Below are 25,903 nucleotides of genomic sequence, written 5' to 3'. Positions count from 1 at the left end.
TAGTGATCCTGCTAGTAGGCAGTAAGAAAGGTAGTAGAGAGGGTTGGTTGCCATTCAAAAGACAGAAGAGATGTTCCGCTAAAAACATGTCAGATCACTTTGTCTCTTTCCTCATGAGTGTAGAATATTCTACAGTGTTTACTACCATCATGTTTTTCAATGACTCATGCAAAATAGTTTCCAAAACACATCTTCTGGAGGATTGAGTACTCCGCTGTCCATTAGATCTTACTGAAGTGTTGTTTTTTTCTTCCTGAAAATAATTCTGAACTTTTTATTCTTCTTGTTTATTCAATGCCTCTTGTATCAAATGATGAGAATCTACCGTCCCTTGCTGCTTTTTCTGATACTGGAATATAGCCTAGATTCATGTCAGTTATCTATTCCCTCAACCTTAATTTTGCCAGAGTAACTGCATTTTATTTCTTACGGCAACCCTTATGAATTTCTTCCATGTACTCCTTTATTGCATTTCTTTCCCTACTTCTTTTCAATTAATCAATATTATAATATTACCTCCAAAAAATAAAGATAAACATGAAAAGTGGAGATGCATGTGAATTTTCAACCTCTTCCCATATCTTCCATATCTTGGAACTGTTAACTTTTTTGCAGTTTCTTGAAAAAGTTCCCCTTTGGCTAAGAAATTTCTGTCCACATAAAATCAGCAGTGGGAATTACTTGCTTAAGTGTATCACTTACTGTTTAAAGAGCAAAGTATCCCAGTTGCTTTCATCTGACCAAGTTGTCCTTAAACTGAAAGCCATTTTGGTAAGGAACAGGAAGTGTAGGTGAAAATCTGGTTTTGAGATAAAATAAGAACTGTTTCCCAGCCAGATCATACATATACTGCTGGGATCTGTGTATAAGGTATGCAAGCCTACTGAAGCAAGTGCAAGTTCATTCATGCAAGTAGCAATATCGTGGTGTGACTTTTACGGCTTACCTACAATAAAAACATTTGTCAATTTAGTTGAATGTTAAAGTGTTATCAGGGGCACACCTAAAGGTAAGTCTATTTATAGGCACTGAAGCAAAGTGTCATTTCACCTTTTCATCAATGTTAGCCATTAAAAAGCCAAGAATTTTTAAAGCTAGGGATTTTGATTCCCTCTGTGGTTAGTGGAGAGAAAACATTGGGCATCATCCTTAACAATTCATTCTGTATCATAAAATAATGTCTGAAATAAGTAGGATGAATTGCCTTCTAAGAGAGTGGATTGTTCCCCATTAGCTCTGTCTGTGGTATTGACCATTAGCAGTGAATTCAGCATGCTACTTTTAGATAGCTTTATGTGAGTTATGTGAGATACATCCTACTCTTTGACTATTACTGTAACCACAGGCCACCATTCCAATCACAAACAGTAACTGGAACAAATTTTGTCATGAATAATGTTACATAGTAATGTGAAAACAGGTGTATGTACTCATAAAATCAGTAGTTTTGCACATGAAATTTAGTAAGATTCAAAAACGGCCACAGATAACATCTCTCCCCACAAAACATTTTTTTCTTCAACAAATCAAGAAAAAGTTAACCAAATCTTGTGAAAGACTGTAATTTCTGTTTCAATTTTTTTACAAAAAGAACTACTTTTGTTCCCACAAGTCTTCATCGTACTTCTGAAATGTTGGCCTTATTTTGAAAGTTCAACCTTAATTTACCTGTGGAAACATTGTTTGTGCCATATGTTAATGAAAAGCTTACTTCTGTTGATGCTTCTCACTTAAGCACAAAAGCTATGTCTGTTTTTTCTGCTTCTGGAATCCTCCAAATAGTTTGGTACTCTTTATCTTAAAAAGAAAGAAAATTAAACACTAAAATTTCACTGGAGGAAGGAAATACAAAGACATTTTAGGGCTGAAATGTAATTTAGAGAATAAAATAAAAATTTGTAAGTAACCTCACAGGGAGACCATTCTTGATTTTAGTTATCTCAGTCTCATGGAAAATTGTAGATTATTTGAAAATGGCACAGTTAGCTAGTTTTTTTCCAATAAACTTCTTCTACTGTTGATAGTATTTTAGTGCTTCTATTTATCCAGGACTTGCCATCTGTGAATTCTGTGTTCCTTGCAAGAGTATACATCATTTTTTATATGTTATAGGTAATACAGTCACCCAAGCAAAGAAACATTTCTACTAAAGTAAAATACATGTCACAAACTGAAAACGTTTGCATTTTCCAATATTAAAAAAATAATCACGCTTTAGGCAACATTTGCCTGATTTTATATTTTAGTAACTTCAAAACCTGTTGATAGGCATTATTTTTATTATTTCTTGCTATAGCTCCCAGATAGATGATGTAATAAATGAGGTCAAAGAGAATAGGTCTTAGAATAAAGAAGACCTTTCCTAGAATAGGAATAACTGGCACCTCAAGAAATAGTTCATCTCATGGTAGGATAGATGGCATGAAATTGAGTATAGAACACAAAGCTATAGAAAGTCAGACTTCATTGCTTGACATATGAAGATATGCAGACATATCTTCTCAGAACAATATGATTGCTATTAAAGGCGGTTAGGTAGAAAGCTCATGAGTACTGAATGAGCAATGAAGCTTTATGGGTTTATACAACAGATACAGATAGCAGATTAAATATTCTTCTGTATGTGGTATCTTTAGTTGTTCTGACCTCTCTATATCCAGGATAAAGCTTTTATATGAGCACTGAACTTTTCTGTGAGGGGACAAAAGGAGCTTTAACTTCCCACGGGCTCCCCAGAGCAAGGGAAGGAGAAGAAAAAAGGCAGAAAAAAAAAGTCCCCTTTTCCCAGAAGGACAGAAGAAATGCTCTTTGATCCCTGGTGGCCTTGGTGTTTCTCAGGGTTGAGATGTAGAGCCTTTAAGAGCTTTCTGCTCAAACTGGCAGAGAGTAAGGATTAGCCTCCAGAAACTTCAATTCTTCACAGTTTCAACTGGGAGAATATTTCAATAAGGCAAATCAACAAGAAGGCCTGTATTGCTCCACGGATGGAAGATGGAAGCCGTATCAGAGAAAATACTCCATTAAACAAAGTTCTTAGATGGAGGGGTGAGGCCAAAATCACCTAGGGCTCAGCACACTGCTCCAAGCAGGTCCTGCAAGAATTAGCTGTGGTTGTTACAGTCTCAAAAGTTCAGAGTTCAACAGAAGAGAGATGAGAAATTTTCAGTCTAGGCGCCCTTTCCATTACAGATAACTCCTTTCAATTCAAAAAACTGTTTCCCTCTCACAATCAGAAATCAGTGGTTAAAAAAACTGTAGGACACTGCTGGAAATGGAAAGAGAGGGCAGAAATGGTGTAATTAGGATTTTTAGTAGTATATGGAATCCCTAAATCCAGATTTAGAAAAATAAATTTCTAAGAAATTCCCTTTGTAAGTAAATCACTTGACTTCGTATATTCATGCTTTATAAAGAAAATCCCTTATTTACCCCCTTCTGTGTATCTATACGTATGCTGCCACCTGAGACCAAACTATGTCATCTGTTACATTTTGTCCTGATATTTCAAAACTCCCTGGTCCAAGAAACTTCTTTTTACAAATAATTAATGATCCTGAAGGTACAGTATTGTGGGTTCTCAGTCCAGCTGTCCTTTCAGTTTAAACTACATCAGTACAGAAGAGCAGTAGTGACACTGAAGAAGAAAAAAAAAAAAAAAGTGTCAGAAGAAGATTCCTTACTGATTTTATTTTTTTAGTTATTTTCTTAAGTCTTAAAGTATATTTAGTGGCATCTTAGCTAATTTAATTTCCTTTGATTTCTAGGAACGATTTTGAAGAGTATTTTGACATTGTGATCACAAATGCTTTGAAACCTGGTTTCTTCTCCCATACCCCAAACCAAAGACCTTTCCGAACTCTTGGTAAGTAGCAGTCATGATTCCCTTCTCATCTGCTTACATCTATCAAAAAAAAAAAAAAAAAAAGTGAGAGGACAGAACCGGACTAATCACCTGGACAACATATTTTGAAAACGTGTCTCAGTAATCCAGCTAGCAACTTTTGAACCTGTTGGCTTGTTTCAGTAAATTTAATGGACAGGCAAGAAATTTTCTGTGCAAACAAGGCCAGAAGAGAGGAAAAAGCAGTGAAAATTCAAACGGATTCTACACAAGACTCTTCTAGAGATAGTAGTAAAAAGTATTCTTAAGACTGAAGAGCACAGAGAAATTAAGAATTACAATGAAAAGGCAGAGCTGTGACTAATTTAAAATGGTATTGAGGCTCAGATATTGCATTATTAATGAAAACTTAAGAATCATTTTCTTTATTGTGCTGACAAGATCATACTCAGAAAATCAAGTTTAGTTCTGGTAAAAAACGTACCAAAAACATTTCAAGAATTTAAAGGAAGTTCAAAGATCAGTACAAATAAAATTGCAAGGTTAGAGGAAATGATTTATGATGGAAACCTGACAGTATTAAATGTGTATTTTGGCTAAATCACAACAGAGTAGGCAAAAAGGAAGTGCCCCTGTACTCAATTTAATTAAAACATTCTGAAGCATTTGGCATGTTTGAGAACCTAATGCTGTCCATTAGGTAATTAAGGTTGTAACAAAAGACATTTACAAGAACAGAATGTTTTGAACTACAAATAACAATAGAAACATGGCTGAAAACATTTATTTTTTCCACATTTTAGTAAATATCCCGATGATTAAAAGGTACCTGAAAATGAATCTTATATCCAAAATAGCATAAGTCAGCATATATTGAACTGTGTTTTAGTGTTTTATGACAGGAAAATCAGCTATTCCAGCCCAAAATAAATTTTGCCTGTGGAACCTTTATAGTAAAAGTAAAACAAGCAGTGGAAATATATATTGAAACTGCATTTTAATGTTTCATCTATTTATATAGGAAAGTAAGTAAGATAAATGTTAAATGTAATTTTTAAAGTCTTAGTACAACTAGGAAATTGCAAGTTGACGATTTCAGAATAAATAAACTCAGGAGGGAAATTGAAAATATTCCTATGAAATGAGAATAAAAAGTAAAAACATAAAGTGTGAAAAACGGTCGGTTCTGTAAACGTTTTATTTAATTTCATAGAATGCAAACTGAAAATAAGGCATAACCCACTTTAGATATTTTTAAACAATCTTATTAGCCTCATTTCCTAAGGAGATCCTGCTGTGTCTCTCTGTCAGTAATCCAGCTAGCAACTTTTGAACCTGTTGGCCAGTTTCAGTAAATTTAATAGACAGGCAAAAAGTTTTCTATGCAAACATAGTTAGAAGAGAGGAAAAAGTCTCCATTAAGAAATATTGTATAGAATTAGCTTCATCACGTTATTAGATTATAAGTACCAATTTTCATGAAGCTGTTTCTTTCTTATGCATTCAAACAGGAACGGCATTCCCTAGAGACCTCTTACTAACTTGCTTGTTTTCATTCACTTTGTATTTTAACATTGCAAAGAGGCTCAAGTGAGGGTTGGTCACTCTGTGTGTATTTTGCAAAATTACTGCAAAATAAAGTGCAGCTTCAGTTCTGGAGACCTGACTATATAAAAAGATAAGTGATAGATATCTAAACATATCCAAGACAATTATCATATAAATAATTACTATTAATTTGTTAGTGGGCATCTTTTTAATAAACTTGTACCCGGTGGATAGTAAATGGTTCCTTCTGAAAGACCAACCTGAACATTCAAAGCAAAGAATTATGCATATAGGACAGGCTTTTGGAGACACAGTTTGAAATAGTGAAGAGCTTATTTAAGAGTATGTGAAGTTTTAACCACCAAAATAGGAATAACCATATGAGAAAATTACCAAAATAATAATATGTTTTTATAATGTATCTTTTGTTGCTCTCCCTCTGTGTTCCTTGCAACAAACCTACAGCTTCAGGACAGGCATTGATAACTTCACACAGTTGCAACAGATGCCAAGAAACACAATTCATTTCTAAAATAGTGCATGGGGGAGTTTCTGATATATTTTTTTTTTTGAGCTGGATTTCCAGTTTCCAGAATTTCTGATGTGTTGCTTCATATCAGAACTACTGAAAATTCCAAATTTCAGCTAGCTTCTTTCTTTTGCCACTGTGGCTTAAAGAAAATAGCCATTGTGCTTCGGACCCTCTCTTTTCTTAGATCATCGGACGTAATTTACAGGAAGGGAAACAAAACTAACCCATTTTTTCTTTGAAACAGGAAAAAAAAATATAGGTGGACATATTTTCTTAAACCACAAAGGGTAAAACGTCTTTAGGAAATTAGGACCAAAAAAACCTTCAGTAAGTGAAATAAAGTTTGTTCTGTGGATAAGTTTGTTGTGGAAAATCAAGTGAAATAACTTCAGTGGCTGAACTGCTTATCAATCCTATTCATTTCTCTAGGGCTAAGTTTAAGCTGTGTTCTTCCATCCATCAGTGCATCTGAGTTAGAACAAATTCCTAACAATACACCTAGCTAGGTTTGCCCTTATATTCCAAGGGAAATGTGTTTAAAATGTATTTAAGGCAAAAAATATGGAATGTGTTCTTAATTTCAAACACCTCAGGTGCTGTATTGTGAGCTGGAGCTGAATTTTATTAACACATAAAAGGATTTTTGCTGCAGATTTACTAAGAGAAAGTCTTTGAAGTTTACTGAAGAGAAGGATAAATTCTTTTCAGTGCATAATTTCAAAAAGGTGACTGTGTTCAGTAAACATTTGAAACAGGACAACGTGACAAAGAAGTCATTTTCTAAAAGTGAGAGATCAGATAACTGTTGTGCAGAAATGTTTTTTTTTTTTCAATTGGCAAGTAGTTTTAAAACTAACCCATTTAGAACAACGAAAAATTATTTTAATTGTACAATTAAAAATGCATCACTACTTTATTTGAGTTTCAAAGCATGCATCATTTAAAGAAACCAAAACACAGTTTGAATTCATAAAAGAATCTTGTGACTGCTTTTTATTAAACTGAGACATTGAAAAGCACAATATTTAATTATTTATTTTACACAGTTATCTTTCAAAGTGCCATACTGTTAAATGGAAGAACAGTGTATCTTTCTATCTTGTAGAATAGCTACATTTATTTTTACCTGGTAAAACCGTTTTTATAGTTAGGTGTAGCTTATGTAGCAAAGCACATATTTTATGAGAACAGTGCTAAACAAAAATCTCTACTGCCATAATACAAATACTCCATAATTTATCTCAGGCACTTGTTATTCATAAGGTTACATTTTCTTTTACAGAGGGGAATTATTTAAATAAATCTTGAAAATGCTAATAACATTTCAAGCTATTAGATTTAAGGATCTGGTTGACAATGTTTGTGTAAATCCCATGTTGAGAGTACTAGTTCTGATCATTGCCAAATATATTTTTTGGAATGCAGAGTTAAAATAGAAATGCTAAAGATAGCCCTAATTTCCTTGAGTCCTTTAAGTCTGTAGGTACAGTGTATTCTCTCTTGGTACTAAATAAAACTTTCACATCTTTCATTTCCAGCTCAGGAACAGTTGCTGTCTACTTTGATCTATTTTTCTGATAAATTAAAATTGCATTGTAGATTGTTATGTGCTCAGTGTCTAAATTTACAATGCATATTTAAGAGTTTATGTGCTGATATATGTTCATATATGTGTGCACATATATGCATCTTCTTTGCTTGAGCCAAAGATCCTGTGTGTGGAGTGGTAGTGGATGCAATTTTTCTGAGGCTCTGTGACTTTGTCCAATGCCCAGAGAAGCAAACCCACTTTCCTTCTCCTGCAGAGGGTCTCATGTTTTCAAAGCCCACTTTCAGTTACACTTCTAGGCTGGCTGCCTTATTCCTGCACTCAAATTCCTGTCCTGCTTGTGGTGCCTCTCCTATATGATGTAGTCTCAAATTCAGGAAAGTCTTTTTCAGTCCTCCAGTTTTTTTCCAATTCTCTTGTAACTGCCATTTTAACAACTCACTACTTAAGCTTTTTTCCTCCCTCAGTGATTCTTTTCAATCCTTTTAAAGTCTACTACAGTGGTATGCTATGATCTGAAAAGATCAATTAGAAAAGAAAATGAGGGGACAGGATATAAAATGACGTACTTGTGTGAAGACAGTCTTTGATTATTAGGGTCTGCAAGACTTCATAAGAAAGAGGTGATCCCATGTCTGCATTTTAAGTTTTCTTCTGTGACATCTGGACTTGATTACTGCCAAAGATGGGATACAGAAGTGGGTGGAGAATTGAGGCTGTGCTTATATAGCTATTTTTATGCATTTATATTCTAAGGCCTTTTAGGCCCAAGGAGTGGGATCTGGAAGGGAGTGGCTTCATTCCCTGGACATTGAATGTGTAAGACATATAACTTCTTTCTGGGTTGTTCTTTTTATTTGAAACTTCTGTCTTCACAGGCAGAAGAGTACCAAAGTACTTCCCAGTAAATATTTTTAAATACCCTTAGAAAAACTTTAATATATATATAAAAAAGGTGGAAATTTTGAAATAGATGCATTCCACTGTTAAAAGAGAATATACCTTTTAGTCTTGCATCATTCACTTATTTAAAGAACATATATGCCATCTCCAGAAAATTATGACATTTTCAATGAAATCACTTTGAATTGAGTATACAGTATAGCTCAGTTGTTATAATTCCTATGTAATAAGTGTCTCAGTTGCTACCTCTACAACAAAGGCTTCTTTGAAAACAAAAATATATATCTATTTTTAATTTCCTTTTACCTTTAGCCTTAGAGGTTAAAACTCCATAAAGCTTACCTATTCTTTCTGGCCATATTAATTGTTCTAATCATCTCTCTTCACCAATCTTAGAAGCACAGAATCAGCCACACCAGGAGATGTGGTTGCTTCCAACCCAAAGGCCCTGAAGGCTTGGGAAGCCTTCTGCAGGGAAGTCCACAAAGGGCCACTTTTCCTGCTTCTCAGAAGATACAAACAAAATAACACCACCATCAGCAGAGGAGAGTTGTGTAAACCACTCCCTTGTTGAATCCTGGTGTTCCTTTATTTAATGCATCTGTGCTTGCTGCCATATTTATTTTTTTTTTTTTGGACATGTTGCCTCTTCGTATCAGCCTGCCTGGAAATACTGTATAACGTGAGGCTACATAATAATGCGCATTTGCTGAGAGCTTGTGACAGAATGGTGTATGAAGGCTGTACTGGCTGTGGGCTGCATTAATCAGAAGGAATAAAGTCCATAAATGTTTTCCATATGACTTCTAAAATGAGTGCCTTCATATTGTTAAAACATCCCCCAGTGCCATATAGTCCGTGAAAGCAATGCAATGCTTTTCATGGAGATCTTGTTTAGCAATTCTATGTAGCGTATTGCCACTGTTTGTCATGTATTTTCTGGATATTTAGAAAAGGAGAAGGAAATTTATAACTAATAAATGACATATGTTTATACTCTAGTTTTCAAAACTAGATCTTTTTTTACCTCATAACATCAGGAAGTTAAGATCAAGGCTGTCCTTATTCTGTAATACCAGTAACAGGTTCTGTATCTCACTGGTGGTTGGGGATCCATTGTGTAAGAGAAAAAGTATCTGGTTCTATACCCAAGTCACCAATGAAAAATTATTTCCTATTCATGACTAGAGATTATCCATCATTTCTGGAGGAAGTGAAATTTCTTTGTAACCATGTAAGTGGTGTAGCTGATGAAAGGCTTTAAATAGAAAATTTTTCATATTCAGTAATAGATCCTGATCATTTTTATTTTTTTATTTTGAAAACTATAAGGATTATCAAAGATTATAAGGATTATTAGGGGCTATAAGGATTATTATGTTACAGACAAACATTGAAAAGGACATTGTTTGTTACCTAGTGATTATTAGGGGCTATAAGGATTATTATGTTACAGACAAACATTGAAAAGGACATTGTTACCTAGTGATTTATCAATTAATCTTCATAAAGTTTGCTAGGTAGTACTTATATATAGTTTGAAATCAACAGTTTGGGAATAATTTGAGAATAGAGAGCTGATCGTTTCCTATTGTATCATCAACATGTTTGTATTTAAGCCATATGATTGGTAAAACAGGAGGCTGTAGCAAAGGACCTCTTCTCTAACAGTTAAATTTTATTTCATGTTTGCTAAACATAGTCTTAGCTGACAATAACAGTCTGGATTTTGCTTCGTACATATTCAGTACTGTGGTCTCTGTGAAAGTATCACAAACAGATGCAAAAAAAAGCAAAATAAAGTTGGGCAAGTGCATACATGCATCCTTTTGGGAAGTAGAGTCATGATAAAATCATGGACAGACACAATTCATTTTTAACAGCTGGTAGCAAAACCAGCTTTCTTCCTTGACATAAAGCTTTGTTCTGATAGCTTTCAAAGTCCTTGTCTACCCCATTTGATGGTCATTGACTCATAAAAACTCGTGTTCAGAACATTTTGGTTCCATTGCAGAGAAATCAAATTAGAAATTGAGGAAGCAAATTTTTATTACTAACTGGAAGTTTATCATATAACCATAGAATATCCTGTATTGGAAGGGACCCACGAGGATCACTGAGTCCAACTCCTAACGACTCCTATCATTATAGCCCTGTTATTAAATGATGTGAGGGGCAAGTCTGCAGTTTGTATTTGTATATGTATCCACTTTTACAATGATGTTGTTAAACTGGTGTAATTTCTGTAAGTTGCCACCCTGTAGTAGTCAGATTGCATGGTAGCCAAAGAACAAGTAAGCCAAATTCTCAATGACCATACCTCCTTTTTGGTAATCTGAACAGAGAGGTCATTTCTTTCTGCTAAGGGGAAGGAGGGGTTTTGTTTTGTTTGTTTCTTGGAATGGGCTTTTCTGGTATTTGCTTCAGAAGTGGTGGGAGAACAGATTCTCATTGTGCCATTTATATATACTCACCGATCATAAGCTGGAGGTTTTGTGGCCAAGTTCAGTTTCTGTTTCTACAAGGACAGCACAGTTTAGTGTAAACTGGGAGTATGGGCCAAGTGCTGGGATTTCAGGGGCTGGCCCCCTAACTGGCATGGGAGGTACATGGCTATCAGCTGAGCCAGCTGTTGGAAAGTGGGCTGGATGCTGTCTCTTGAGCTCCTTTGGTTGATGCCTCAACTATATTAGCCAGAAGATCTACGAAGCTATTTCTTCAACATTAGTCTGTTTTCCAAAAATATTGAGGCTTATGCAATCACATGACATGTATCCATAGGAATTTCTCCCCGTCCCCAACTGCAGGCCTCTATCAGCAACACAGTTTCAGCCACATTTGAGTATGGCTTAGTATTCTCAGAAATATTACAGATTCTACAGACTAGAGAGGGTGTATGGTCTGTCTGTCCCAGATCAAGGAAAGGGTACGGTGTAAACTGATTCCTCATCAGATAGCTAAGTATCAACACAGGAGAGTCTGGCTACAGATGACCTAGCTACTGGAAAAGCATCCATGAGACACTGAACCCTATTGACATTCAGCAAATCCAACTGCAAGAACACAACTTCAGATGAAACTAGGCCCCATTATATCCACTATTGTTCACAAACAACTCCTTTTTTATTTAAAAATAAAAAATTAAGTAGTCTTTGAAATAGGGCATCTGTTTGTTTTTGAAGATGAAAGCTGAACCGTAGATACATTCCCCAATGCCTATCCTTATTTAAAAGAAAAAAATTGAAGTAAATGTCTCAAGCCAAGTTCTTTATATGTTTGCCTAGTGTTCAAAGTACCACAGAGGATAAAAGAAATAAGAAGTTATTCATCCAAAAATCAAAACACTGAAAACTGCAAAATGCTTCTGTGTAAAGACAGCAGGGGTTGCTTCAGCTGATTACCTTTGATATTAAATACTGTGTTTCGCACTAGACTGATAAAAATATTATGGAAAGCTATTTCAAAGAAAGCTAAAGCTTTCAAAAGCTGCATATAAACAATATTCCTTTTGTTAAAACTGGAAAACATGTTTAGCATAATTGCCAAGTAGTCCAAAACAGAATTCTTTGTCTATGGAACGAGCATTTCATTTTCAAAAGGAGCTGCAGTAACTAACTAACACTATTGCAAAACCCTAGTTATTGATTGTATTACATTGTATTTAAGGCTTGGATAAAACTCAAAACACTGTTGTTTAAGGTATTGTGCAAGCACATGATAAGAGTCACTCTCTGTCTTCAAGATATTCATGGGCAAAAGAGATAAACAATTGTCAGAAAACCAAAAATACTAGCTTTTCTATTAGAGCCAAGAAACTGAAACAAAAAGATTGAATGACTTACCCATAATCTTATCTCTGGCAGATCTGCATATTTAACTAAGATCTCTAATGTCCTAATCCAGAAGCAATGAAGAATTGTAAACTATGTTTGCATAAGGACTCAATGAGAGTCTTGACTGTGAAAATCCTTTTAGCTCTTTCCAAAGATTCATAATGGGGAAGTTAAGATAACAGAATTGCAATTAATTCTTCTGGATTTACTTTTTGTGGTTCAGTGATATATCCTTTATAAGTTTAAGGAGTTGGACCTACTAACTTGATGTGGTCTACACTGACATTTTTCAAATAATACAATAATTATTCAGTAATTATTTCAAGTTATCAAAAGCAGCAGGCTAGAACAGGTCTTTGTGTTAGAAGACAGTTCTATACCAATGATTTCATAAAATTGGTTATTGGTTATCAGAACATGCTTATGTTTAATTTTAATGGAAGAAACTTTCTTCATAGACAAGTATGTCAAACCTTGCTGATCTGGTGAATTTTGAGTTTATATTAAGTTTTCCAAGCCTGTATAGTTAGAAAAAGTTTACTAAAGAACCTATTTCTGGGAAATATATCGCAAAATCTGTAAGTCATGATGATGCTTTAAATGTGGTTGCTATACATCACCATTTAAAAATAACAGTTGTTTTAACAACATACAGTAGTTATATAAACTACAAATACAGTTAATAACAGTAGTTATATTGAAATATTTCAACACATATACCATGTGGTAAGGAGGTCATTAGAAGTCAGGATTGATAGAAAATTCTTAATCATAATTTTGAAGTCACTTTCTGTTTTTGTTTATTTCAGGATATTAGCAGAGAATGGAACTAGAGTTTGATCTGGATTGCACCAGCAGTATTGGGAAAATAAGTCATGAAAGCTGCCATGCTTAGGAAACCCAATTCATCCAAAATTTCATGTTTTTTTTTTTACAGCAATAAGACAGCCTAAGGCCTATCAGCCCTATCCTCTCTATGTAGTGAATTCCCACAGAACTTGAATTGTCATATCCTAGCCTGTATTTTTAAAACCAAAGCCAAAATACCTAAATGACCAGTTCATATTTCAAACAAAACTGTGTTCAGCATACAGACTTCTGTGGCTTAAGGGAATTCTCCTCCAACACATGAAAATATTATTAAGGGGAGATGATCTTTTCTTCCATAGTCTCTGAGAAAACATAGCCAAAAGCAAGATATAGAAGCAAAGTAGTCAGCACTCAATACAGATCACATTTATAGTGTGATAATACTCTAACATAAAGTGTGATGCTGAAAAAGATTTGGCATTTATTGAAGTTTTCTTAAGGAATGTGAAGACCCAATACTATTTGGAAGAAAAAAAAAAAAAGGCAAATGAATATCTTCCATACATGAGCAGGGCTTGCAGAAGGAACTCTTTTTGCAGAATTAGTAGGATCATTTCTGAAATGATAACTTCAGTTCTCATTGTTACACTTGCATAAAAATACTGAAAGTTTGAAAGGGCTGACTAAGGGATTACATCTGAGGGAGACGTAAACTTCCTTAATTTGATTCACTGAAGAGAATATTAAGATGTAGTATTAATGATCCGTTGGCTTGTGGCACATTTACATCAGACACATGGGAGCTCAGGCAAGGATAATATAATACCTGAAGAATATATAACAATTATTTATATACATATTTCAATACTCAGAATAGAAACTCTAGAATATAACTTTTTTTTTCAAATATTCCTTCTGGTTATACAAAATATTTATTTTCATCTTCATTCTGTTTCTAAGCACACATAAGAGCATCTGTCCAGGACTGGGGAGTGAAGTCAGAACTAAATTGGAGATCTGATAGGACTGAAAGGAACATTAGGGAAACAAAACATGTGCAAGTCAACTGCTATTTTGGGATTAAGAGAACATATATTTCCTTTTGATCTGTTTCCTGCATTTTCAGTATAAGATGGTTATACAAATACATTTTATTTCGTCCATGAAATGGAAAAGGTCCCAGTGGAAAGCTTATTAACTCATACAGATGATTATCAGACTCAACTTCTGTTTACAAATAGGATATTACTCCATTGTTGTCTTAGTAGGCTTCTCTTCTTGCTAGATAGTATTCAGAAACAAATTCTTGCCATTTAGTTGCAAGCCTCTCCCTTAAGCAAAAGCTTGACAGACAACTATGTTGTAAGGGTGATTTCCTAGGTCAAAAATCGCAGAGGTCTATTTTGGGTAAAAAATAAATAAATAAATAAATAATAAAAAAGGAGCAATAAATAAGTACCAGGAATGGTTATAGAAACCATTGTATATGGAAACTACCCTAGCTAGCTATCATTTTTTGATATTACTCAGCTTACTATCATTATAGGTAATGAAGAGCTAGCCAACACGGTCAGTGGAGAGCTGTACAATGGCCCAAAAGGAAGTGCCTATGCTCTACTCTATAGGATACATTGGCCCCATTGGCTTCATAGTGCAATCTGGAGTGGCTCTGCTTCATATCATAGGCCCATTGATGTTTCTGCATCTGGAGCTGAATGACAGCCATGGTGCACTTGTTGCCTGAGCATAAGCCCTCAGGGCTAATTAAGAGCCCCAGGGAACACAAGCGCAGGTCTTGCACAGGAGATATGCAAGACCCATGGCCTCTCAGCTTGCAACTGGACTAAGGTGCTGGGACACCATAAGGCATCTCAAATGTCACCAGGCATCAGTATTTTAGCAGCTGAATTGAACCAGGCTACCTCCTGAGTAGGAAGCTGTGATCTGTGCTGGTCTACTTCCATGCCTACAGCTAAGGTCTGGCTGCTTGCAGGATGGATCAGTACAGGTTTGTAAAATTTACTAATGTACTAAGACTCAGTGCAAAGCTGTGTGAATTTGGTTGGTGCACATTTAGCTGCTTGAACTTCACATAATAGTCCTTAAACCACTGTCAAATTCCACAATGAATTTTTTGGAAGAAAAAAAAAATTCTACATCATTGGTAGATTTACCAATACAACTTTGCAGGGAAAAAATATCCTTTGCCATAGATTATATATGTGTAAACAATAAGTGAGGAAAGTTGTGTTTTTTCTTTATTTTTGTTCTCTGTGTAATTATTTTCATCTTAGACAAAGCGCCTGGTAAAGAGTTACATTGTGATTTGATTTTTCATTAATTTGGAAATTAGGATTGAGGCAGTTTGTAGTAGAGCAAAAATGAAGAGTTGTGTATGGTACATTCCTGTCAGATTGGGAGCTGGCAACCATTGCAGAAAGCTTCCCTTCAGCATAGTTTCCATGAATCTGTATGTGCTGGTTTTCATTAAGAAACTTTAGAGTTCTCTTGTGTGTTCTCCCAAAATGTCAAGCTTTTATTAAGGTTAGTTTGTAGAATTGTTTTTCACAGAAAGCACATGTTGCTTTCTGTACTGCAGGCATCAGATCTGCTATTGGAAGCAAATAGTGAAAGGAGCTGGTTAGGAAGACCTGGAAAAGAGCTGAGAACACTAAGGGGAATCGTGAGGAAAGCCTGCACGGAGATGTGGTGTGCTTTGACACTGAACCCCTGCCTTGGTTTCCCAGTTTCTAAATCCTGAGGCTTACTTAATGTTTATGGAGCACTTGGGAGAAGCACTTGCAAAGTGGTAAGTGGCATAGGAGAGCTGCAATAAATAACAGGTGTGGACTTACTGTGCACAGGGGACATCTTAGGTGGGTAGGGAACTAACTAGCTCTGCAGCAGCTCTGCCTCTCCCACCCAGTACAGGGCAAATAAAACATCAGAGAACACAAAGCCTGGACGTTTCTTGGCTGACAGTCAATCACGGGACATTGTATTGGTCAGTAGCAAGCCCTCTGCAGCTGATGTTCAAAAGGGAATTATCTCATACAAACTGAAAGCTCAGGAAAAGGTAAAAGTGATGTACCGTATTCTTCTTTGCTCTCTTTGTTCTTCAGTCTTCTTTATTGTTCACGTAGGACTCCAGATGTTTTAAACTTAAATATGTATGTTGCATGTTTTTCTAGGTAGAGTTAGCAACCACAGGACTTTTTCTCTTCATCAGTAAACACATTCATTCTGAACTGATTCTTATCTGCTGCAAAATGAATTTATATATTGTTGCTGTCCACAGATCCCAGGTGTCTGAGATACTGCCAGACTAATGCTGAGCATTCCAAGATGATTATTTTTTCTGGAATAATAGTAGCAAGAGATTTTATCTGTGAAATTCCTACATATGGAGATCTGGCTTAATGCTCTTGATTCTGAGAAACAAGGTAAATTGCATGTTCACTTAGACACTGAGTGGTTTTGCAAACCACACAAAGTGCATAGATAAGGAACTGCAGAATTATAGGAAATGTCTTGGGGATCATTTTCTTTCACTTCTTCAAAAAACCAACACTACAAATCTTTCATGTCAATCTTCCCATCAAAGCTTAAGTTTTCTTTCCCAGAAAGTAATAGTTTCCTTTCTTCCTCACCATCTCCAGCCCAGTTATGTTGTTCTGAGATTTACAGTGACTGTTTGACACATAAAAGTTTTACCACTTTCTTAGAACATTAATTTCCTAATGTTTTTCAATTAGTTTATTAAATAAAAAGTTACACTATAACTCAACAGATTTAATAGTTTTTAGGAACAGAGTTTCTTGTTGTTCACTGTGATGTTCCCTGACACCTCAGATACACATCTAGCCCTGGAGCAGGCCTGAATAAGCATCTGAAATCTCTGCCAGTTGTTCTAATCTTGCCAACTTCTTTGCCCGTCCTGTGAATCCATCCAATGGCTTGTGTCCACAGGGCCATGAAATTGTCCCCAGACCTCAAGACTGACCTTGCCATCACCTCTCCATGTCTTTCATGTGCACATATACCTGGTCCTTCCCTTCTGCTCAGCTTCTATCAGAGGTCATAAGTCTCAACAGAGATGTCAGCATGCATGCCTTATATAGACAGGTGGAAGGATATATTTTTTAATTTCTCTGGCCCCCAGGAGAAGTTTTCTCACTGTCTCTCATCTCAGCACTCATGGTCTGAGCAACATCATATTCCAGTTACTTGTTCTTTTATCCTGAGTCTGTATAACTCCAGTTCCACCTCTCTCATCTTCATCTCACTCTCCCCTCCTAAACTACTTGGATGGCTATTGTTACCATTTCATGGACGTTAATATATTTACATTCATAGTGCTTCTGATGTATGGGAGCTTTAAAGCTCCTATTTACATACAAAGCACTCAGGGTCCTGGATGAAATCTGTGGCAGAACCCTCTGTCCCAAGAGCCAGAGTAACCCAGACCAAAGCATTGCTGCAGCATCCTTTCCTCATGCAGCCAACCCTGATCCCCCCAAAATGTTTTTCTCCCAGCAGCTCCCTCCCTGCCAAGGTCCCAGGGGTGAGCACCCTTCCAGAGGACATCCTCAGGGCACAGCTTCCCCACGCCTCTCTGAAAGGCAAGTGCTTGAGGAGCTGTGCTTGCTCGCCTTGCTCTGCTGCTGGCCTTCACACCAGCACACCAGTGGTCTAGAGGGGTTTCCTACTTTACTTTCTCCTTTTTCTCCTGCGTATCTGGAGTTTGGTGTAGTGCCACCTAATTGCTCACCAGTGCAATTCACATAACTTCCAAATACTTTTCTTCAATGCTTTCATATAAGGAAATAAAGACTGCTGAAGGCTTTCTGTGATGGACCCTAATGTGTGTATTTCTCACAACAAGAGTGCACTGCACAAAACCAAATTTTTAAAGTTTTTTTTTTTTTTTCTCCAGAAGGAATAATAATAATGTCAAATACAGTATAGAATATATTAAAAGGATCTAAGGGTCCTCCTTAAGAGGACCTTAATCCTTAAGATTGCAAAATCACCATTGGGATTCACTGATGATGAATCAAAGGTACGTCTCCACAGCAAGATTCTCTGAAGCTAAAATCGATGTTAGGTCCTGAACAATCTTTTAATACTCCTTGAACTTTTTCATAAGCAAAGAGAACCAAACTGTAGGGCAAAAAATGTATCAAAAAAAAAACAACCTCTATTTACTGTTGAACAAGACCACCCACTGTGTTTGTTTTGATGATTTGTTCTTTTCTGGTATGTTTGGCATCTTATCATATTTATAATTTTAAACTATCAGTGGCAGTTTCCATATTTACTAAAACAGGCCTTGACTATTTAGTGCCATTATATTCCAAATTATATATATTTTTAATTATTACTTGAAGTGCTAAGTATTGTTAATAACAAAAATGTTCACAATTTAGTATCTATATGTGAATCAAATGCCAGTGTAATCATGTCACTGACACAGCCATATTCAAATAGTTTTAATATTGGTGTGGTTTTGAAGTGTAATCTAATGTAATGTACTGCTTCTCTTGTACAATGTACTAGGAAGTCAAGGATCAACAGGAGCCAGAACCCCACTCTCAGCAGCCACAGATGGTAGGGTTTGCTTCAATTAAAAAAAAAAAAAATCTAAGACATCCAGTTTTGTTTAGAAATATTGGGAATGTGCGTAGTTCATAAATTCTAAATAGCAGGATGCCTGTGAAGCCCTGAGACAGCAAGTCAAGCAATTTTTATGTTGTCTTTTCTTTTCTTTTTTCTTTTCTTTTCTTTTTTCTCTTCTCTTCTCTTCTCTTCTCTTCTCTTCTCTTCTCTTCTCTTCTCTTCTCTTCTCTTCTCTTCTCTTCTCTTCTCTTCTCTTCTCTTCTCTTCTCTTCTCTTCTCTTCTCTTCTCTTCTCTTCTCTTCTCTTCTCTTCTCTTCTCTTCTCTTCTCTTCTCTTCTCTTCTTCTCTTCTCTCTTCTCCTTTCCTTCTCCTTTCCTTTTCATTTCCTTTTCCTTTCCTCTTCCTCTTCCTCTTCCTCTTCCTCTTCCTCTTCCTCTTCCTCTTCCTCTTCCTCTTCCTCTTCCTCTTCCTCTTCCTCTTCCTCTTCCTCTTCCTCTTCCTCTTCCTCTTCCCCTCCCCTCCCCTCCCCTCCCCTCCCCTCCCCTCCCCTTCTCAAGGAAAAAAATCTTTAATAAGAGGGATGGACAGGAATTATTTGCGAACCAGTTCCACATCTTCCTGTCACTGCCAGTGAAGCAGGCAAAGCACAGCTGGGCCCTCAGCCCCTGCCCAGCATTAGGAGGTGCCCAGCCCAGGCTCCCAGCCCTGCACTGCAGGAAGGCGCTCGCCACCCGCCCTGACCTCTCCAGCAGCACTGGGCAAAGGCAGCTGTCCTGGGCTTGGGTGGGGTTGTTCTCTTCTAACAGCTGAGTCAGGGGACGGGCTGAGCCAGGTTTTAATAACCACTATCTGCAGCTATTGTATGCTTGGACGGACACTAACAGCCAGAAGGCTGTGTGGATACTTTTTATTCCCCAAATTAAATGGAAGGTTTTGCTGTTTCTTTTCTAGTACAAAATGCATGTGGTAGTTGAAATAAATTTTAGGAAATATTTTAATAAAATGTATATTCAAAGATACATCATTTTGCTTTTTCCATAGTTTATGACTTCTAGATAAACAGTTCAGCAGAAAAAGATAAGTTGATTTAAGTAATACAATTGTCACAAAAACATGTATTAGAACATGATGCTAAGTCAAATTTGAAGTGTTAGAGAAGAGCATAATAATCTTCATTCTCAGGAGTTATACTGTATCTCCTAATGGAGAAGACAGAGACTTACTCTTTCTGCTGAGATACATGTTGCAGAACTTGTGCAATGCATAACACTGTTATTTCCCTCTGCAAAGCTGCCTCCTATTCACTTCCGTGTTCATCTCCATTCTGTTTCACTGCTTTAAATGTAGGCAATTATTTGTTCCCTCTCATTCCTTCTCCCCTAAAGGGGAGAGGTACGTGTTACTTTAGACATCGAAATGACACAATCTCTAAAATCTTATAAATTTAGTAAGCAACAAATGTAAGTATGGAGAGCAAAACAAGTGCAGCTAAGACACTTTCTAGGTGAACAAGCAGCGTGTCCCTAGGACAGGGAAATAGCAAATTCCTGCATTGAGAACTTATGCAATGAGGAATTTGTCTTCACTTTCTATGTCTCAGTTATATACCTCCTTCTGTGTTTCCCAGCTTACATAGATGATTTATATTCTGTGCTGGAATAAACTATACATACCCAGGACTGATACTGCTGCTCTTCCTTACAACTTTTCATGCTAAGGAGGGTGATGGCATGCAACCCATGTGCTCCACTTTTTTACATGTATTTATGTGTAAACATATATGTATATATATGTATATATATGTATAAATGGATATATATATATATAGCTTCACAACTTCAACATCAAATAATCTAGATAGTGGATAAGAACTGAAAAAGTGCATTGTCTAGTTAATCCTTTCTACAAGGTAACTTATATGAACAAGCCCTGCAGATGTCTTCTAACATTTCTGAACAGATTAAGAAAATGGTTTTGCCTTCTTAACGATTAGGAAGAAGGGAGGGGTTTGTTTGTTTGTTTGTTTGTTTTATTATTTTATTTCAAATTTTACTTATGAAATTTTGAATTTTGAGTTAGTCTTTAAAGGTTGATGTAAAACTGGATTTTTTGCCCCATCAGAGGTAGCTGATATTTGAAAAGCTGGAATTTGAAAAAGAATTAATTAATAAAAATAAAGTAAGGATTTTAGGTAATAGGAAAAAAAAATGGAGCTCTCATATAAACTATAACTCAACTTTGCCATATTAGTTTTTAATAATATATCATAAATGACTAATACATGTGCTATACATTTTTAAAAAGTGAGTTAATGAAAATGTCTATTCTGAATTCTGAGCAAATGTGTATGTGCAATAACTATGCATGCTCTTGTCTACTTCACAATCATTATGGTATTTGAATTTAGGGAAATTAGGAAATTAAAATCAAAGGCTCCTTGCAGCAGCTGTATGGAGATATGCTTGTTCAGAATGAAATTGTCTATTCACTTTACATAATAAGGTTTATACCTGAAATACTAAGAGATGTATATATTAAAAACAAAATTTAAAAAAAAAAATAACTTGCCATAACTGAGGATTAAAGAACTTTCTTTCCTTCTTTCTTTCTTTCTTACTTTCTTACTTACTTTCAGTGTCAGAGCTTGAGGTAAATGATGGCAGGAAGTTTTTCCCCACCACACTGCAGTGCTGATTTTCAGTGCAGAAGAGCAAATTCCAGTGAGTCTTATTTCAGTAGGTGTTGCTAGAGAGACTTAGAAGGTTACAGTCAGCTGCATGATGGCAGCCTGCTCGATGCAAGGAAGTTGTGTGCATTCACAGTTGTGTGCATTCACAGGTTAGGTCACAGCATCTGGCTGGTGGCCCTCATCTCATCTATGCTTCCCTCCAGTGCTTCCCTTTTCCTGAAAACTTCAAGGAATGTTTGTCTGGCCATCTTACCCAAAAAGCTGAGCTTTTCCCATAGTACTTAGCCATTATTACAACCTAATGCTGTCAGCCACAACATCTTCCTGAGAGGAACGGTGCTCTCTGCCCAGCAAGCCACACAGCTCTGCATTTACAGATGCAGTCCAAAATAGGCCAAAACAGCCTCTTGTCACTGCTCAGGTTAAACCACTCTGGTTTAGATTAGCACGATTTCAAAAGTAATGAACTCTTCTGGAAGATAACCCAAGAAGAGCCTCTTAGCAGCTGAACAGGGCCAAAAGGATCCTTTGTCTTTCTGGCAGAGCTGCAAGCTCTGTGTGACTCCGCAATGTCCCTGGGGCAGCCCTTCCTCAGACAGAAACCTCTCAGTCTGCAAATTCTCCACGGCTGGAGCTGCCTCTTTCTGAACACAAGCATGGTAGAAAAAAAGCTTGATTAGTTAAAACTCCTATTTCCTAAAAATTAGTTCAGTTCATACTGACTGTACGATGGACAGCCAGTACTTCAGTAAAAAAAAAGGGGATTTTACAAATGTCAAATTTTTGTACAGCAGCGAAGCAGAACCTGGTAAGAAAAGTTATAGACAGTTGCTTGAACTGAACTAACTGTATGTTCTTGAAATGATAATGTGCTTTGTTTTGATTTCTCAATTACCGTTCCTCTCCTGGCTTATTTGAATTTGAAATGGTTTCTGGAAAGGTTTGTCTCTCTCCATAATTATATGCCCTCTAGGAGGACTAGAATATTAATATTGATAGAGACGTCTGGGGACATTTGTCTGGATATTGGAAGCTCCTCGTTTATGAGGCTCTGGAGTCTGCTTACAAAACTAATGAGGTCCAGAATGCAACAGTTCTGGGGAGGGAATTCATTTCTTATCTTTTCATTTGCCCCCCCCCCCCCCCCCCAGATCCCAGTTAAAAACAAACAAACAAACAACAAAACAAAAACAAAACAAAAAAAAAGCTTACAAAATATATGCAAGGAAGAAATGAAATTCAGTATTTTTGTCCCTCTTACCCTTCCAAAATAGAAGTTCCTTGAGTTATAAATACATTTAATAAAATTATAGAAAAGGCTTCACCAAATCCATGCATGAACTATATCTAGAAATGAACTTACAGATGAATCATTTACCAAAAATAATGAAAAGAAGGCCTTGCTTGTATTTCATCATTTCAATGTTTTAAACAGAAATGCTTTGTTCATTAGCCAGACTATTCCTGGGAAGGTATAAAATTAATGCTTTGACAGATTTGAAAACAAATTGCTAAATCTGTAGTGATATGTTATTTTCAGTTCCTGTAGGACAGTAATAAAAACTTCCTAAAGAAACTTACTTGCTAACTGCTATAAAGGAAATAGTGATTTTCTTGCAAACAAGTAAAACTTCAGTCTACATATCCTAATGCTTGGCACAATTAATCTTTAGCAGCAGTGCTGATTTCAATCAAAATAAAGAGGTTTAGTGGAGCTAAAACTGTAAAACATTTTTAAAATTCATTTCTCTAAGAAGTTTGTGGCTCTTATATGCCCAGGACACTTTCAAAGTTCACTGTATCTTTCACTTTGGTCTTATTAGGCCTTATAAATGAGCACAAACACACAAGTCCATCGTGAGAAAATGAAGCATTAGTAATTAGATAAGTAGTACTTATGCATTATTATGAAATAGGTATGGGGTTTTTGTTTGTGTGTGTGTGTGTTTTCCACAGGATGGTGTCCATACTTTCCTCTCTTTGTTTATGGTGTTCCTTTGGAATATTGCCAGCTTTAACTAATACTGTTATTTAGTTCTCTGCAAGAATGAGTACGTATATTTTGGGGTTACTGAGCAAAAGAAGGTTATATCACTGGCTACATAAAATTAAAAAAAAATAATCCAATAATCCAATCCACTGCAAAGAAGGCAGAATGGTGCAAGGGCAGGAAGGGGAACTGATCTTCAGGCTCAGCACTTTCTGAAAAATAAGGTACAACAGCCAAAAATGGATACAGGCAAAATCACTAGTCACTTTGGAAGCCTTAACCTTTTATTTCATCACCTCATCATGGGAATAATGTGTTGCTTATCACTTTCCTGCAGCCATCCAGTCAGATAGGAGACTAGCAAGCACTGGTGCGTGTGCAGGACAGATGGATCTCAAGCTGCTTCCAGGGCACAGAAGTATTTCAAGGACGGCAAAACACACAATGATACCTGCATGAATCCTGACTAGCAGCTAATCCTCTCGTCTGGGGCATTTCCAAGGGAAGGACAGACAATTCCAGAGTCTCAGTAGCTGCTGGATCTCCCCATGAAAAGGGAAAAGAGCAGTGAAATTTCAGCAATTCATTAAAAATCTTTTTCAGTATAGTGGATGTCTGGGCATGATTTTTTGCCTCCATCTCATCTCAGTTCTTACAGTAGAGAGGAAATGGGTTTTAAGCAATATACTCCAGTTTGTCAGAGGCATACTCCAAGAAGCAAGAGCTGCATAACTGCTGTGCCTTACCAGCGGAGGAGCATCAAAGTGTTCACCTGCTGCTCCAATGCCCCACCTGTGCCCCTGGACCACCACAGTTATGTCAAATAGCACAAAGCAGTGTGGGCACTGCTTCCCCTGGCACATCCCAGCACCCTGACAGCAGGCGTGCATGCAGGAGCGAGGTTGCCTCCATCCAAGCAGAGGCAAGGGGTTAGCCCCACTGAGGCATTAGCAGTGCTGCTTTGGTGAGGGCTGCTCTGGTGCTATTGCACATTATCCATCACCTGTTAGGCTCATTCGAGATGTAGTCTTGCCTCCATCAAGATCATGAATACTTACTTTCTTCATGGGGGACATGGTCTGTAGGGGAACTTATCCTGTCTCATTACCCTTACCACTGGAAGAAGCCCCAGGGGGATTTTACTTAGGCAGGTCCATTCTGTCTCACCTGTAAAACGATGTGGTTTCCTGCCCCAAGTCACTTGCTGAAAAAGAGGCCTTGTATTTCTGAAGTGAACTCGAAATGCCATCTAGGATCAGACTGTGCTTGCAAGCCAGGCTGGAACAAAAACAAGCTTTTATATTAATGTCCTCGGGGCCTAAAATGACATTATTTTAAATTACAGGGAGGCATATGACAGTTGTGGGTCATAATATCTATTTGTTTTACAATAGCCCCTTGAGGTTGTAACCAGGGCTTTGGTAAACACGTACTCACATCTGTGCTAAGTGCCTACACATAGTGATAGGCCCATCGTTAGGAGGAGGCAAGAGCAGGTATATAGAGAAGTGGCAACGTTTTTATTCTACTGCACAGCTCAAAGGATCAAAAAATACCAGTAACCCTAATAAGCCTAACTAGGTTTGTACAAGAATTGGCAGTAACAAGACTATCAGGAGAAAGATAGGAAGGAAGAGAAACGGACTACCGGGGAGCTGCACACAGACTGCAGTTGAGCCATAGCACATCTGAGGCTGGCATCACCCACAGGCAATTGGAATTTGTGTCTTACCGCAGCGCCTGCCCGGCCACGTCAGTGCGAGGTCTCCTCGGGCACTCTGGCGAGTCACCAGCAGGTTCTCGGCCCGGCATGTGACTAACACGCATTGTGTGGCCACACAACTTAAACAACAGTGCAGGATGGTGGTCCTGCGGGTGCTGAGCTGGTGAAAATCAACCTCAGTGCAGGCTCTGACCCTGGCCTAACTCTCTGTCTGGACATAACCTCAAGAGCTCACATGTTCAGGCCTCCATCTGGGCAGGTGTGACCAGTAAACAGATAGCAAAGCACGCCACAGTAAGCAAGCATGTGCAGTCTTTCCGAATAAACCATTCTGCTCCAAAGTAAATTACCATCAGTCGTCATCTGAATGGGAATAAGCTTCACTGATTACTTTTTGCATATTTGTGTAGAATGGAACCAGATGTTCCTCGGCCCATGTTATAAACCTGCAACTCACGGTTAAGAAAATTATGAAAAGAAGGATACTGAGTTGTGTTAGTGAGTTAGTTTATCTGAAAAACTGTATCTGCTTATGAATTACATTTCTGAATCAGAGCACATTTCCTAAGCTGTTAGACACAGCAATATGCAAATGGCCATTCCAGCAATACTAATACTGCCCCGGCATGAGTCAAGGTTTTGTTGTTATTGTTACAAAGGAACAGTAATTGCCCCTCAGGAAAATTGCTCTGAATCACTGCTGAGGTTTGGGTGAGTGTGTTAATAGAATCCTTTTCTGGTTTTAATAATTTTAATTTTACTTGCTTGATGCTTTTGCATTTCTTGTTGTGGCATGCTTTTAGTCTGCAGCCAGGAATCCAGGCTGCAGTGATATATTAGACTTCAGAAGGAAGCAAGTTGCTCTA

At 37.0% G+C, this 25,903-nt stretch overlaps 1 protein-coding gene across 1 annotated transcript in view; it reads left to right on the top strand.

The window, feature by feature from the left end:
• Nucleotides 1–25,903, top strand: part of LOC308192863 (dermatan-sulfate epimerase) — a 201,412-nt gene that overhangs the window by 103,508 nt on the left and 72,001 nt on the right. The window contains exon 8 of the mRNA XM_080586857.1: nucleotides 3,765–3,862. Within this exon, the coding sequence (XP_080442983.1) occupies nucleotides 3,765–3,862 (98 nt within the window). The remainder of the gene's footprint in view (nucleotides 1–3,764; nucleotides 3,863–25,903) is intronic.

This window comes from Anser brachyrhynchus (assembly GCF_964034855.1).
Source record: "Anser brachyrhynchus genome assembly, chromosome: 3".
Taxonomy (NCBI): domain Eukaryota; kingdom Metazoa; phylum Chordata; class Aves; order Anseriformes; family Anatidae; genus Anser; species Anser brachyrhynchus.
This window is presented reverse-complemented; position numbering and strand designations above follow the sequence as displayed.